General features: G+C 37.3%; 1 protein-coding gene across 3 annotated transcripts in view; it reads right to left on the reverse strand.

Annotated features, from left to right (window-relative positions):
• Positions 1 to 528: 528 nt before the first annotated feature.
• TNFRSF19 (TNF receptor superfamily member 19) overlaps positions 529 to 16,168 on the reverse strand; it is a 56,865-nt gene continuing 41,225 nt past the window's right edge. For all 3 annotated transcript variants that reach the window (XM_048933696.1, XM_048933697.1, XM_048933698.1), the window contains 5 exons: positions 9,550 to 9,714; positions 8,453 to 8,578; positions 7,570 to 7,672; positions 5,346 to 5,749; positions 529 to 2,830 (listed from right to left, as the gene is read on the reverse strand). In XM_048933696.1, coding sequence (XP_048789653.1) covers positions 5,353 to 5,749; positions 7,570 to 7,672; positions 8,453 to 8,578; positions 9,550 to 9,714 — 791 coding nt within the window. In that variant the 3' untranslated portion in view covers positions 529 to 2,830; positions 5,346 to 5,352. The remainder of the gene's footprint in view (positions 2,831 to 5,345; positions 5,750 to 7,569; positions 7,673 to 8,452; positions 8,579 to 9,549; positions 9,715 to 16,168) is intronic.

Raw genomic sequence — 16,168 nt, forward strand, 5'->3', positions numbered from 1 at the left:
ACGGTCCTCCAAGCCTACAGAACGATGCTACCATTGAACAGCAGAGCTGCCACACACCAGATCAGGCTGCCCATGGCCCCATCCAGCCTGGCCTTGAATGCCTCCAGAGATGCAGCCCAGAACACAGTTGGCCTCCTGGGCTGCAAGCGCACACTGCAGGCTCGCATCCAGCTTCTCATCCACCAGGAACCCCAAGTCCTTTCTCCGCAGGGCTGCTCTCAATGAGTTCTTCTCCCAGCCTATGCTTGTATCTGGGATTGCCCCCATCCAGGTGCAGCACGCTGCACTTGGCCTTGTTGAACCTCATTAGGTTCTCACGGGCCGACTTTTCAAGCCTGTCCAGGTCCTTCTGGATGGCTTCCTTCTTTCTATTGTATCAAGTGCACCCCACAGCTTGGTGTCACCAGTAAACTTGCTGAGGATGCTCTCCATCCCACTGCCTATGTCATTGATAAAGATGTTGAAAAGCACAATAAACCCACAAATCAACAAACTGAGAATGGTTCAAGTAACAATTTATTCACAAGTAAAAAAAAAAAAGAAGTAATACAAAGCCATTTATACAAGGTTTTAATTTACATTCTTTAAAGGATCATTTAAAACAGCACTGTAAGTCCTTGGATGTGATACGTGGGCAGTCAAAATGCGGTGTAGAGTTTTTCTGTTGGCATGTACAACATCTCTTGCCACAGGCAATATAAAAAAGACCAATTTGGTTAAATTAAGGAAAGAAATATATACACAATATACATCTATTTGAAAAGCACTCTTCACTTTTCCTCCCTCTTTGCTCCGAAGCCATCTTCGCTCATGTGAAGACAGGAGTCCTTCCATCTGGAGGTGCCGGACAAAAACATTATACAAAGTGTAAATTCCAATGGGAAAACGTGGTTACTGTGACAGATGCTGGCAAAATTTTTGAACACAGTATTTTAAAGAAGCCTTAATAATGAAAAGTTAAAAATCCACACGTTGTAAAAATATCTTGCATGTAATGAAATGCACATTGGATTTTTTCTATTTACAAATATTTACAAAGAAGCACACATCTCTTCACGCACACTTAGTGAAAAATAATATTTCAACACTTCTTAAATGTGTGAAAGTATTCAAAGAATTTATTCAAAACTATTCTTATTTGAGTATACACTTTCCAGTACTTAGTTATGTAATTATACTCCTATAACTGACTATTATTCTAGGTAAGGGATCAAATAGGAGTAGTTACTGATTAAAATAAGCCCCTTGTGTGGTTTCTTCACTTTGGCATGAATTTGACAACTGTTAATCAACAGTTTTTGCACACATTAATAATCTCATTGATTTTGGCTGCCTACACTCGACCTAACTATTGTGCAGGGTTTGTCATCCACCGGGTTCTTCAAAGAAGAAGTCTCTTTTTGTTACGGAACACGATTCTCTCATCATTTCCATTGCCATACAAACCACGTGCAGAAAGATGAGTAATATTTAATGCAAATTTGCATTTGTTTGGCTGATTGCTTTGCTTTTGTCAAGGCACATTGGGGATTTCTACAGAATGATTGCTAGAGGTCACAACCAGCAGGTTGGAGCCTGTTGAATTCAGTGAGCCAGTAGAGGCTGCAGAAATTACTCACAGAAGTTAAAACTACATTAGGGAAAAACGGCTGCAGAATCCACATCGTTACAGGAAGCGCTACAACAAACCACAGTCATAAAAGTCATAAAGAACAAACAGGAAATAAAGTTGATATTTATGAACTAGGCACGTGTGTAGCTCCAAAGATTCAATTCAGAGGTATTACAAACAAGTTAGGAATCTATTTTTATGTGTAATATGGAATTTACACAAAACGCTTCAGTGAAGACAGGGTGATGTGAATTAAAAAAACAGCAGGTCTACCAAATGAGTGAATTAAATCATAATGAAGCTTGAGACCATCACTTTAGCAATGAAAATAACTCATTATTAGTAACAGCTCTCATAGTATGAATAGTGGTGTGACACACCTGCTGACTTCGCTGTCTTGAGTTGACTGCATTTATTTCAACATAAAAAACACACGTTATAACAACAAGTGCTGTGTTCCAGCAGTGGGACGACCAGCAACATAACATCCCTTTCTATGCAGCTGACTTTCACTAAACCTAATGCACAGCTGTTCTCCTGCTACATTGAACAAAACAATGTTCCCTCCCACAAGCAAAATAATTGGGTGAGAGGGACTTCAGCTATATCATCTGTCACATGCAAATTTTGTAACTCTCCAAACTAGCTTCTTGATTACAAATGCAATATATAATAAAAGCTTCAGTTCATCAATAGATGATCCTCACATAAATAGAAATGTTCTGTTTTTAAGTCCTTCAACACCAGGAAACTGAGTTAAAAACTGGAATCAGAAAACAATATCAAATACATGCATAAATCTGCAAGCAGAGTAACTGGCAAAGTCTTGTCCCAGGCCTTCTCACAGCTGCAGCCATACTTAAGGTAGCCATGTAAACACGTTCACACATTTGTATTTCTTGATATATTGACATACGTTTGCATGCTCACTCCATTGGACTTCTTGAGAATCTCAGGGACTAAAAGGTTCTTTTTGAATAAGAGATGCAAATGTTCATAAATCCGCTCTCAGGGTTCTCCTAGGATGCTCCTTAAAGTTCCACTTTACAGCTCTTATGGCTCAGATGCAACTGCTTCGATTGTGTGAAATGATGCCATTATTTTCCAGCTGGTTTTGAAACTGTGTGACACTGAAGACCAGGCTGTATTTGATGACAGTCAGCAGACGAGCATTAGAGAAGCATACTGTTTTAGTGCTGAGAGAAATGCCCCGCTTTCCTAAATGAAATTGAAAGGACAGTGGTTACATAAACTCAAAAAAAATCTGTTTTTAAAAAATGTGTTTTTATACTCGATTAAATGATAAAAAACCCACTGCCAAATGTGAAAAGTCATGTAAACCTGAAGACTGTACCTGTATTATTATAACTAAGTGCACAAAGATAATAATGTGCTATTGCCTTCTGATTATATCATGTCACCATGTGTCCTGCAATATAATTTGGATTTTGGAAAGGGTCCAGAGGAGGGCGACTAAGATGATCAGGGGGCTGGAGCACCTCCCCTATGAGGACAGGCTGAGGGAGTTGGGCTTGTTCAGCCTGGAGAAGAGAAGGCTGCGGGGTGACCTCATTGCAGCCTATCAATACCTGAAGGGAACCTACACCCAGGAGGGGAGTAAACTCTTCAAAAGGGCTGACAACAGCAGGACTAGGGGAAATGGTTTTAAGTTGAAGGAGGGAAGATTTAGGTTAGATGTTAGGGGGAAGTTCTTTACTAGGAGAGTGGTTAGGCCCTGGAACGGGCTGCCCAGGGAGGTTGTGGATGCCCCGTCCTTGGACGTGTTTAAGGCCAGGTTGGACGGGGTCCTGGGCAACCTGATCTGAATGTGTATGTTTGGTGGCCCTGCTAGGCAGGGGGGTTGGAACTACATGATCCTTGAGGTCCCTTCCAACCCGGGTGATTCTGTGATTCTGTGATTCTGTGATAACAAAGCACAGCCCTATGCAAGACTGTAACCCATCCACCTGCACTAAAAAGACTGTCCTTCTCTCAGAATACTTCAACAAGACACTAAAGAGCTTTTGACTTTTTCATCATGTTAAAACAGATATTTAGTCCCTTAAAAGCTCAATTCATTTTCCATCGGTAGCCTCTGCAAACTGTGGAATAGCAGCATCAAGATTTGCAGCCATAACCATGCCCATGTTCCTTCCTATATATTCCTGGAAAATGGCTGTCACCTAATGATGGCGTGCTCCAAAATGAGCCTGTGACAACTGCCCAATGACACGTGGGATGTTAGTGCCACACAATGACTATTCATCTTCCAACGTCACACACAAAACTGTTTGTTTCTAAACTGCAGGTTGTAATTATGTATTGAAGAACCTGTGAGCCATCTAGACAAGGTCAGTATTTTTAGTGATTGCAGTAGGTTTTCAGGGCAATATACAAATTCTATTGAAGTCAATAGCAAACAAATCCTTGACTCAGCTCTGTTTTCTCTTCTTGAAAATGTCACATAAAGAACTAAAGTTTCATTTACCAAGAATTATGCACTTAGTGCTTCCAGGATATGCATATTTTTGTTAAATACTAATTACTTTCTACTTCTTATTTAAGAACAATATGAAAATGACATGCAAACTGAATGGAAGAGGATCAAAGGAAGGTCCTTTATTTCTGCAGATGACCTGAAATTTTCATAATTACAGGTAACAAATATTTTTAATTAAATTTGGTGGATTATTAATGCTATTAATATTAGTGGTAAATGTTCCTGCCTCTGACTACTGCAGCTTTCCAGCCACAGCCCACACAGCAGGTAGCATGGTTGAATAACACCCCCAGTACACATGCCATGCATGGGATCCTTTCACAGATCAGCTACGAGCTGCTCTCCTACAATCACAGAATCACAGAATGGCCCGGGTTGGAAGGGACCTCAAGGATCACAAAGCTCCAACCCCTGCTACAGGCAGGGCCTCCAACCTCCACATTTAATACCAGACCAGGCTGCCCAGGCCCCCATCCAACCTGGCCTTTAAGTTACTTCCAAGAGTAGAAAAAGGCATTTACAAACAACAACAAAACAAAATAGATCACAGCTAAAATTCAAGATGATATAAAGATAACAAAGTACAGTGACTTCCTGTGATGCTTATACTGTTATGTTTAGAGGCAGTCATTTATTTCCATGTCTCATTTTGACTTGAGACTTGTTTTTGCACTGAGATTTTACAGATTAAGCTGCACTCCTATTTTAGGGACAAACTGATGATATGGGAATACAAATGGCATTTAAGGTGTTTGAGATTCTCTTCTGTTTCTGCCACTTCCTTAAGAACCTGACAGAAGGCTTTGTGCATATTTTTAGAGGAATGCTTGCATGTCCTTTATGCTTTAAGATAAGCAAAGACATTTTCACATAAGCAAGGACTAGCCTCATATAATTGCACTCATATAGTTTTGTCATAAGACTATTAATGGATATTTTCCCCCTGAAATGCAATTAGAACTTGATAAAAAATTATTGGTGTACAGGCCTACCCCTGTGTTCTAGTTCATATTAGCTCAGCATTACAGCCTGAGTAATTACACCTTTCAAATTCAGTCAATCATTTTCAAACATGAAACTTGGATATTTTGTAGTGCTGTCACTTATTTCAGGAGCATCTAGGTGTAACCTTTGGAGAAACATAACTATATACCCTCCACAATTCTATTTTTATCTAGCTCTGCATGCCTGGGGAACTCATTCTCACTCCTTCTTTGTAGTTGAATTTCTTACCTCTTTATCAGTCCGTAGAGTCATCTGCTGTTCCATTACACTTTGTCTTTGGCTCGGTTTCAGCAGCAGCTGAGTTCTGAAGTGATGAAACTTCTATATATGTTCTATCCTTGGATATTTCAAAGGACTTTGCAATGTTTCCATCAGGAGGAGACTTAGCTGAAGTAAGTACATCACTTAGCTCCTGGTTATTATCTGACTCAATGGCAGTTGCATTTTCAGTCTCCAGACTGCAGGATTTTGCAGCAACTCCAGCCAGTTCTGAATACGATTCACAGAAAGAAATGCTGTCACAACAAGCTGAGTTTTGCATCAGAGGCCAAGCATCCGAAATGTCTCCACAAGCAGAGTGTGAAAGAGAACCAAGGAAGGCAGGAATCATTTCTCCAATGGAATCAGAAGCCCTGCAAAAAGATAAAAGGTGTGCTGTTTCAAAAGCATTCCAGCAAATATTATCAGTATTGTAATTATCGTCATTAGTGATTACAGGTATTTCAGACAGATTAAACAGGGCCATATTTAGCCAGTACTCGAGAGGCACCTTGTCCAAAAAACTCTTTTGGAATGGAAGCCAGGCTGTCCTTCCTCTGGAAATGAAGAGAGCTCTGAAGATTATTACTAGAGGTAAAAAGGTTGTCTGAAGCCCTTCACAACGTGAATTTGGGGTTCTAGAAAATATGAAATACAGTTGCAATGTTTAGTCTAAAGAACAAAACTGTGATGAAATGTATTTGTTCTTCAATGTGTGTGTATGGTGGGGGGTTAAGGCAGGATATAAAAAGCTCAAATTGCAGTAAGATTTTTGGGAAGACTGACAATGATCTTTAATTGTTAGAATTATTCAGAACACAGGGAAGAAAGCAGAAGTAGAAAATCTGTCTCAAATAAAATGATGACACTGACATCTCTCAGTGCCTGCATGTGGCTACTGAAGGCCCAGTAAATGATCTACTAACATGTTTTGTTCACACGTTTTATTTCAAAAGCTGTCTGCAAGGTTTACAAAAACGTACAGGCTATCTCTGATATAAAGTAATAATTTGTGTGACCAAAACTTTTCACACATTAATATTGCCTGCAATGCAATTTAAGCAGCTTTACTCATTTCCAAAGCATGATGTTTGAATAGCTTAGATAAATACACAGAGTGTTTCTGTAGATTGAGGTGAAAAGTCAGGACATTGAACCACAATTGAAGGAAATACGGCATTTTGGCAAAGGAAATTGGAGCAAACTCCACTTCTACTGGAAGGAATCAAGTACCTTTGATGTATCCACACAGATATGTCATTTATTTTTAAAGACTTAACCAAAAAAGGATTCTCAAAAAGTACACAACTCTCAATTTGTCAGCTTTGGTAATACAGAAGGGTGATTCAAACTTCCTGGTAGTTAAACAAGTTGTTACAGAAAATTTAGGTGTTTTACATCTCCTGCTTGGGTCACCAACCTGCCTTCATAAACAAAATCTACGAAGAAGCTGCTTCTACATTTTTAGTTAAGCTTGGCCAGAGCAAGAAAACAGCTGGAAACCCTATATGGTAAACATTAAAGAGTTTAAAGAAATAAACAAACCCAGTGTTAAAATCTGTAACTAGGAAACTCTGCAGGACACCATAAGCTTTATATTTTTAGCTCAAGGCATTACTATGTCAATAACAAGTTCTGGATTTACACTCAGCTGTTTAGCAGAAAATAATGGTAGAAACTCTGAAGTACTTAACATTTCAAGTTTCACAGTCATTTAGAGTTTCTAAAATGGGAAGATTTTCATGATGCTTTTAAACAGTAATGAATCCCCTTATATTCACAGGTTTATACAGCACCTTGCTAACACAAAGCAGGAAAGGAGGTCACCAAAGGCTCTACGGTACCACACACAAGAGAAAGAATGTCTGCTTACGAGAGAAATGGGTCACTTCACAGAACCACAGAATTGTAGGGGTTGGAAGGGACCTCCAGAGATCATCGAGTCCAACCCCCCAACTTCTAACATGTCAGAATTTATTAAGTAATACTTAAACACTACATATTTTTTTTCCTTATTTAATGGAAGAATTTTTTAACCATAAAACTATTTTTGCACAAAACAGGAAGATATGGCTACAATTCAAATAAAAAATCCAGTATTCCACTCCAAACAGCTATTGTATCCTGTGTAAATATTGACTTGATTGCATACAAAATAGCTAATGTTTAATAGACTTACATAACATTAAATTACCTTTCATTAAGTGTAGTCTGTGAGTGCAAAGCACAACTGTGACTGCTGTGCTCCATGCTACAGGTTTCATCACAACACAGTGAAGGAATCAAATGAACAGGCCCTAAGAATGAAAATTGTTAATAGTGTTAAATGCATTGAAGTTGTGTGTAAACCTGGCCTCTGTACTCTTTCAAGTTTGGGTATTAGTTTACCAGTTACATTGCAATATATGGATTAAGGAAAGAGATCTCTTCTTGCAATAAGTAGGTTAATTTATTTCTTTAAAACAGAGTTATTTATAAAAGCCAAGTCCTTCCTCCTGAAATAATACAGATGCCTGCCATGAAAATCTGAATATCCATTCTTCAAATTAATTTGCTTTTTAATTAGGTACATAGAAGAGGAAGTACTTCATTCTGACAGCATACTAGGCATTTAAGCTTGTGTTCAAATTAAATCATGTATCTGTCAATATCATAAGCACATCTGCTCTGACAGCACTTCACAAAATGCCAGTGATTCGAATTGTTCAGGTTTTCAATGTCCTTCAGAACTGGTATCATGTTCTTACTATCTGTGAAATGCTTCATACCAGTTTAAGTCTCCAAGCCAAATGCAATGCTATTTTTATCAGAAAGAACTGAGATAGATATTTACTGCTTTTATTTAAGTGAATGGTCACTGGAATGAAAACAAAACAAAAAAATCATAACCAAATAGCTGCTTAGAAATCCTGTGCTTACTGAGAAATTAACCTGGGACAAGGGGTAGTTTGACAATGTTTACTTCGTAGTGAAAGCCAAACGTCACAACTGAAGAGTCAGATAAATGTTAATCATGAGTTCTTGTTGCTTGTATAACTGCTGTTCCTTACAGTGACTTTTAAATAGAATTAACATACCACAGGTCTGTGATGTGCTTCTCTGGCACTGGCAGCATGTTCTGTGGTTGTATTCATTTAGCCGTGGTCTATCAAAACAAGACAGTTCAGACCCATTGTAATGCATGTCTTGTGATCTCAGAGACCCTTTTGATAAAAAGAAAATATTTGTTAGTAAATGATACTTCTGTTCCTTTTCAGAGCCTCTATCTCCACAGAACACTTAAATGCCATAATACACAGCATTTCCATACATTTTCCAACCAAAAGATCCACCATGATGATGGGGTTTGACATCATGCGTACCACAGGTTTTGTAACGAGCCCTAGAACAGCTGGTTCAACTACAGCCTCTCTTAGGAAGACATTTGCTCTTATTCTGGTGAAAGCATATCATATTGCTTATTTGAAAGCATATCGTATTCACTGTTCCATTTTCTCCATGGTAAATGATTCTCAGTGATATCAATCTGAAATGTTCTACGTTCGGCTGCTTTGTTTATGTTATCTTAAAGAACTTGATATTAATAGAAGACTTCATTTAGTCTGTATCACTGTAGGCCAACACAAATGAATCACTAAATTTCACTAACTGAAGTTTGAACTCGCTGTGCCTGAATTTCTCAAAACATCTACTGTCAAGGTTAAAATTTCATCTTAAATATGCCGCCGAACCAAAATCATTAATGAAACATCTGCCATCCCCACTGGCCACAGTCATTAACTCAGCAAGCTAATCCGTATTTCACAAAGGCATGTGATGCACAGATCCTCCATGATGGTATGTCTACATCAGTATTGCAATTCCATAATGGCATCCTAGCTTAGATTTCCAATGCTCCAAATATATCTGCACCATTTAACAGAGCATGGTGCATAATGAGTGCAAAACTATTTCTGGACATCTGCACAGCATTTTCTCAGAAGAAGCAAGTACATCCACACTGAGTTTGCACACATGTATAGGCTTCTGCTAGCTTTTTCATCTCAATGATAAATTTGCTTAAATGCTGTAGACATAACAATCCTAGGTTTTACTTATTTATATCCGGAGAGATTTGCCAACCAAATACTGATGCATAAATATTACAAAGAAACAGTGATAACTGGAAACTTACAGCTTGGTTTCTTCTCCATAAACTGCCTCTTGCAATAGATAACACAAAGAATAAGAAGAGCCAAGAGCACTGTTGCAAGTGCACTGCATATAACAGCTGCTAGAGCAGTGTCTCGAGGACTGGAAGCAGTTGATGGGATCTTCACAAGGTTTACTTTGGTGGTACCTGAAATGTAATTAAATAATAATTAAGGAAAGTTGTGCAATGTCAGAAATGTACAATCATGTGAAGGAAATTCGAGCTAGCAGAAGAGGCTCTCAGCACAGGAAAAAAAAAAGAAAAAAAGAATGCTCCATCTACTAATGTATAAGCTTTATGTAGATAAATAATCAACAGCTACATTATTTATATATATATTACATATATAAATGAGTGATAATGAGATGCACACAGAGGCACTCCGACTGTCTCTGGGAATGGAATCTTAACCATGAAAATGAAGACCTCTCAATTTTTAATGTCAAAAATGATTTTAACTATTTCCTAGGCTATAGTAGAGAAAGCTGTCCACTAGAGGGAGTCACAATTACATGCACTTCCATTCAAAAGATCCTTTTTGAGAGCTTGAGATGCCCAGAAGAGTTCTAATGCTGAAATACCATTTTGCTTGGTTGCATAAATTGTCACAGATTTCTAGAATCAAGCCAAGGATTTCACCAGCACGATTTTTTTTTAATTCAGTACTAATTTTTGAAAACAAATAATATCTTCAGAGAAAATTCAACAGACTGACTTTATACCTGTATTGTTGAAGGCTTATGCAATGACTCTGGCTTTGACAAACATGACTTTCAAATGGAAAGTAAAAAAAAAAAACCACAACCGAAATCACTGAAGATTTAACTGCAACTACAGAAACTCTTAAGTTGCAAATGATCTTTTTAAAGTCAATTTTTTTAACAACTTTTTACTCCTGATAGTTCATCTTTTTCAATCCACTCTGAAAGCCGCATCACTCAGCAGCATCTTATGAGGAAAGGAACACAAATCTGAATATTTATCTAACAGTAAACTTAAAAAAAGAAAAGGTATTCACTTATAAAAATAAGTCAGACTGTCTATTTCCCCCCCAAATTCTTTTGCTAAAACCTAAAGACCAAAATTTCCTAAGAAAAACTCCACACAGTCATGTATAAATTGGAAAATAGATGTCTGCCAAAGTATATTGAATCACTAATTAAATTGTATGTAACTACAAATGTTTGTTATCCTAACTGCCTATAATAGTAGCAAGAAAGAACTTGCTTACTTTCTGACTTAGTGGAATCAATGGGATTGTATTACTCAGGAATGCTTTTCTCACATAATTATGCTATTTCCTCTACACACATCAGACACTGGCACCAAAGCATTTTAAGCACTCTATCACTTTGTTATCATGGTCAGATATTTTGCCAAAAATCTAGACCTTTTGAAAATGAACTTCCTTACATCCAATTGTAATTCTGCAGACTTGGGACCAAGGAAAACATCAACTCCTCGGAATCCAAATTTAAAAACCAAAAATGAAACCCATGCATTACATGAATGATTTGTATTACTGCACCTCATCTTTTTTGCATCCTTTTATTACTCCAAATTGGACTGAGAGGGGATTATGGAGGGTCCAGTGAAGAGCCATCAAGATGATGAAGGGACTGGAGCAACTCTCCCATGAGGAGAGGCTGAGAGAGCTGGGACTGCCATAAATATTTGAAGGGAGGGTGGCAAGAAGATGCAGCCAGGCTCTCCTCAGTGGTGCCCAGTACCAGGACAGGAGGCAATGGGCACAAGCTGGCACACAGAAGGTTCCCTGAGAACACCAGCAGCACTTGTGTGCAAGTGGCAGAGCGGTGCAGATCTCCCTGGAGACCTTTCAAAGCACATGTGGCACTGTATGTGGCACTGGGCACCCTGCTCTGTGTCCCTGCTGGAGCAGGGATTGGGCCCAATGACGTCCAGGTGTCCTTTCCCACCTTAGATACACTGTCATTCTGATATATTAAAAAGCAGTAGATCCTAAAACTTATTAATACAGAGACTAAAATCTTCTACACAACTGAGAAACATATTTTGAAACTGTCCTTCTACTGAAGTTTTATTATTTTCTTTATTATATCAAAAGGTCTATTATTTCTATTTCAGCTAATAGAATACAAATCCAATCCATGGTTACAGGTAATTTTCCTTCTTAAAAAGTATTACCTGCCCTTCTCCTTTTTTCTATAATTCCAGCTATTCATAGAGTTAAGTCCTATGATTTCTTTTCCAGACCTTCGTTGGTGTTCAACATTACAATCTGCCAGAAAGAAAACTTTTCACGCAGCCATGTTTGCTGGGTCTGGTATGGAAATCATGGATATCAGATTTTCATTTTTACACAACTACTTGATTGAGTCCTTAGAAAGTTACAGATAGTGAGGACAAGCATTTAAAAACATGAAAATAAAAAAATTATTGGAATGTCTTCAAATGTTTTTCATGTCAATCTATCTGCATGCTTCCATCTGCCTACCTAAAAGCACTGATCACTTCTTAGAAATTCACCTTCATAGTTAATAGAAAAAAAGAATTGTTATTTCTGACAGGATGAACAGAACAAATTACTGGATGTAGAGCTGCTACACTTTTGACTTTCTTCCTTTGCTCACAAAACGAATCTATTTGCAAGTATAATAATGTATTAGATTCTGTTCTGGGAAACTGCAAATGATACACATTTCTTTAAGTTTCATCAGCAGCATCCAAACTGGAAATACGACTTTATATTAAATTGGGATGGCAAAAAATGAAATTAATTTTAGGCTACTTAAGATTTATTTTGCTGATTTTTTTTTCTTTTCTTTTCTTTTTTTTTTTTGACTTGAGAAAGCAATTTTCAATTCCTGAGAATGTCTACCACTCATCTTCACCTTCAAAGAACTTCTTAGAATAGCTGCTGTGAGCAGTCCATTGTACTTCAGCTCTAATTATAATGATAGTGATCTTCCCTGCAGAGACCAACACTTCAGAAGTGGATTGCTATTGTAATAGCGGCCCGTTGGGCATTGCTGAACTTTGCTTTCAGTGTTACTCAGATATGTGTGCATTTTCATAAACTCTCACTTTTCAGGCTCACAGACTATATGGTCCCATTTCAGTAAAGCAAGGAGGTGTACTTCATGCTTGTACTTACATCTGTTAAATGACTAACTTTAAATATGTAATTAAGCACTGAATTGGACAGGATACATTAAGAAAAGAGGGAGGCGGTGCATAATTCTACAATTCTTGAAAGCATGTGCATAGTATGAATTAAAAAAAAAACAACAAAAATGTATTTTATTTGAGAAAAAGATGTAATGTTCTAAGTTTAGTTTCAACATATTCTCAAAATGTTCTCATGCTAAAAAAGAATTAACCAAAATACCAAGCCGCCTCCTGCGTAACTTTGAGAAGTAAGCCAAATTATGTATTCTATCCTCAATTAAGGAACAGTACCTTGTAATGTCAGTGTGCAAATACGTGGTTCTTAAAAGCAAATGAAGTTTTTGCTAAGTTAATCTTGGTTAAATCTTGGTAACTCTGCTACTACTGAACATACAAATCCCAATTGTATCACTATAAATTCTGCCAAGAAACAGAACAGTTGAATTTTCAGCCAGTCATACCAAAGAACCAGAGTCTGGGCAAAATGTAAAGACACTTCTGTTATTATTTATTTCATAATTATTTTCTTAGATTTGTTTTTTTTCCTTAGAACTACAACCAATTACAGCCACTACTGAAATCAGCATGCCAGACAAAAAATAATTCTGTGGTAGATTAACCATCTGAAATCAGAACTTGCAGCACTTCACATTCCTTCCATGGATACAATACGTACTTGCTGAAGTTGAGGATGATAAAATGTGGAATTTTATGTCTGGGTTTTCTTTGGAAATTACTATTAACAGTCAAATCAATATTAGCCTCAAGAAGGCTTACTCATTAAGACACAGCTAATCAAAACTCCACTGAAATACCATTCACATGATAACATGGTAACAAAGTGCCATCTTTTACAATCAGGACTAAAAATAAGATACAAAAGTAAAATAAAATGTGATTTAATTTCTGGAATATTGATATTTCTAACCAAGAAAGAAGAAAGGAGCATTTGCCTATTATAAAAAGTGTTTGTTCACTACCTTTACATTGATTTACGCTGATTGATTCAAGTTGGTGTAGCAACCTCAGTTTGACAAGAATTAAGGGCTCAGACATACCCTCACATTGCAACAATTTAACAAGCTATTGCCTGTCAGTGGAACTGCAGCATCTATCTGCATGACTGCTCTTGATCCACAGGAAACACAGAGCAGCGTGAGGTGACATCCCTTCATTGTGAAAAAAGTTTGAATGACGTTATGTTCATTTAGAAGGAAAAAAGTAATGACTTTATGTAGTATAGCACCCAGCTGCCCAACAAGAAAACAACGTATTGTGTATAAACATATAGGCAGTACAGGTATTACATGTATTATTTGTATATATACATAAAATCCATTTGTAATATATATCACTGTGCATTAACATCAATGGAAAGTAAGATGTCCTGAGTATATTCTTGAGTCTTCGCAAGAGAGAATATTGCCTCCCTTCTGCAGATCTTTCATGTAAGAGGAAAGGACCTTTATGAAACAGGACTGCTGCAGACTGTGGTAAACACTGGAGAGAATCTCCTGACAGCTGTGAAGGGACGGCCATTTGCGTGCATGGCCTACGCCCAAAAGTTCCTTGTGTCAAGCCACATCTTTCAAACGTACAGCAACTGCTGACATTAAAGCCTTTAGTTTCCAACTTAGTGCCCTACATTTTTTTTGTTTTGCTTCATTTTGCTGCTCTTATTTTTTTAATAAACATACCAAGCAGCCTTAAGGGAGAAAATGACTATTCAAGTGTTTATCCTTTGTTTGGAAATCCTGAAAAATGTGTTTATAAATCCAAATTTTGAAACCTCATGTATTCATTTCCAAGCTCATTTCTGTTGCACTGCACATTTTACAGAACTCCAATTGTTGACAACCTTTCTATGATCAAAGTGGTGGAAAACTACATTGTATATGGGAATTTAAAATACAGTACTGGATATATGCTGCTATGTCTATAAGGCACAGTCAAATTCTACACCAGGTTTTTATTTTGGTAATTAAGACGTGTTAGTTCCTGGTCCTACTGTGGTAATCTAAATTGAAATTATACATTGGCACAAAAGGAACCTTGATTCGTACATAAATTTTCATGCATATGCTGGTGGCACACTGGAACAGGTTGCCCAAGGAGGCTGTGGATGCCCCATCCCTGCAGGCATTCAAGGCCAGGCTGGATGTGGCTCTGGGCAGCCTGGTCTGCTGGTTGGCAGCTCTGCACATAGCAGGGGGTTGAAACTTGATGATCTTTGTGGTCCTTTTCAACACAGGCCATTCTATGATTCTATGATCCTACGACTCTATAATAAAACTTTCATCTTTGAGAACTGTCAGTCTATTGAAAAATAGACTTGAGCATAAACTTTCAAGTAACCTGGAAAAAAATCTGGCTTTTGCTTCCAGCAGCTTTGCATCCTCAGCAGCTGAAGATTTTGCATAGAATTCCATTTCTTTTTCTTACTCTTTTTTCACTTTTCACAAGTGTTTGCATGTATTAAATCAGTATAATAATGTCTGTGTCAGAACACATAAGTAGAAAACCAACTTTCCTACTTCACTTCTAATGTGTCCAATTAATCCAATTTCTTTTTAAAGAGAAAAATTGTTTTGGGAACAAGAACACAGTATTTTAGAATAATCTCCTGTCCAAATCTAAGTACATTATGCTAGTGCCTATGCTTATCTCTATCTTTCCTTACAGAAATCTAAACTGATTAATAACACCTGTTTTAAAAAACTGCCTTCTCCTGTCACAATAGAAAGCAAGAGAGTTTTGCTGCTTTTGGATAACTATTAAAATCTCTGATGTACCTACAATGAGCAAATAGAGAACTACAAAAAATCTGTTTGAATCCCACGCTATCATAAATTCTGACATTAGAGATAAAGAAGAAACAGAGGATAAGCCACTCCACCAAAATCTTAGTAATGATAACTACAGCAGAGCTCATAGTTTATATGTGCATCAAATCTTGACAAATTATATTTATATATTAATTATAAATTATATATATATATATATATATAATAAATATATAAATATATATATATAAGAAAACATCCTGCTCACAAATCCCACTTTCAGTGGTGTGAGTACCATGGATGACATGATCAAGTATGCAAAACACAGGATGGAAGCTTTCTCTTTCTGTGGAATAGCCAAATTTTCTATTATTCTATATATATCCCTATATTCTTAGATTACAGGCTATGTGCTTTCTCACAAATCAATCCTGCTGCTAAAACACTTCCTCCTAAGAAAATACGAGCATATGATGATAATTCTGTGAATGTAGATGCCCCAGAGTGCCAAAAGGGGATGGACTTCTTCTTGAAACATATCATTCTCTCCTCACTCTTACAAAAAGATGAGAGAAATGGTTCTCAGTTCCAAAATTCTTACAAAAGTTATTGTCCACACAAGCAGACCAAGAGTATGTGCTGTCTACAGAAACAGTATTTTCAAATGG

This window comes from Lagopus muta, chromosome 1 (genome assembly GCF_023343835.1).
Source record: "Lagopus muta isolate bLagMut1 chromosome 1, bLagMut1 primary, whole genome shotgun sequence".
In the NCBI taxonomy this organism is placed as follows: Eukaryota; Metazoa; Chordata; class Aves; order Galliformes; family Phasianidae; genus Lagopus; species Lagopus muta.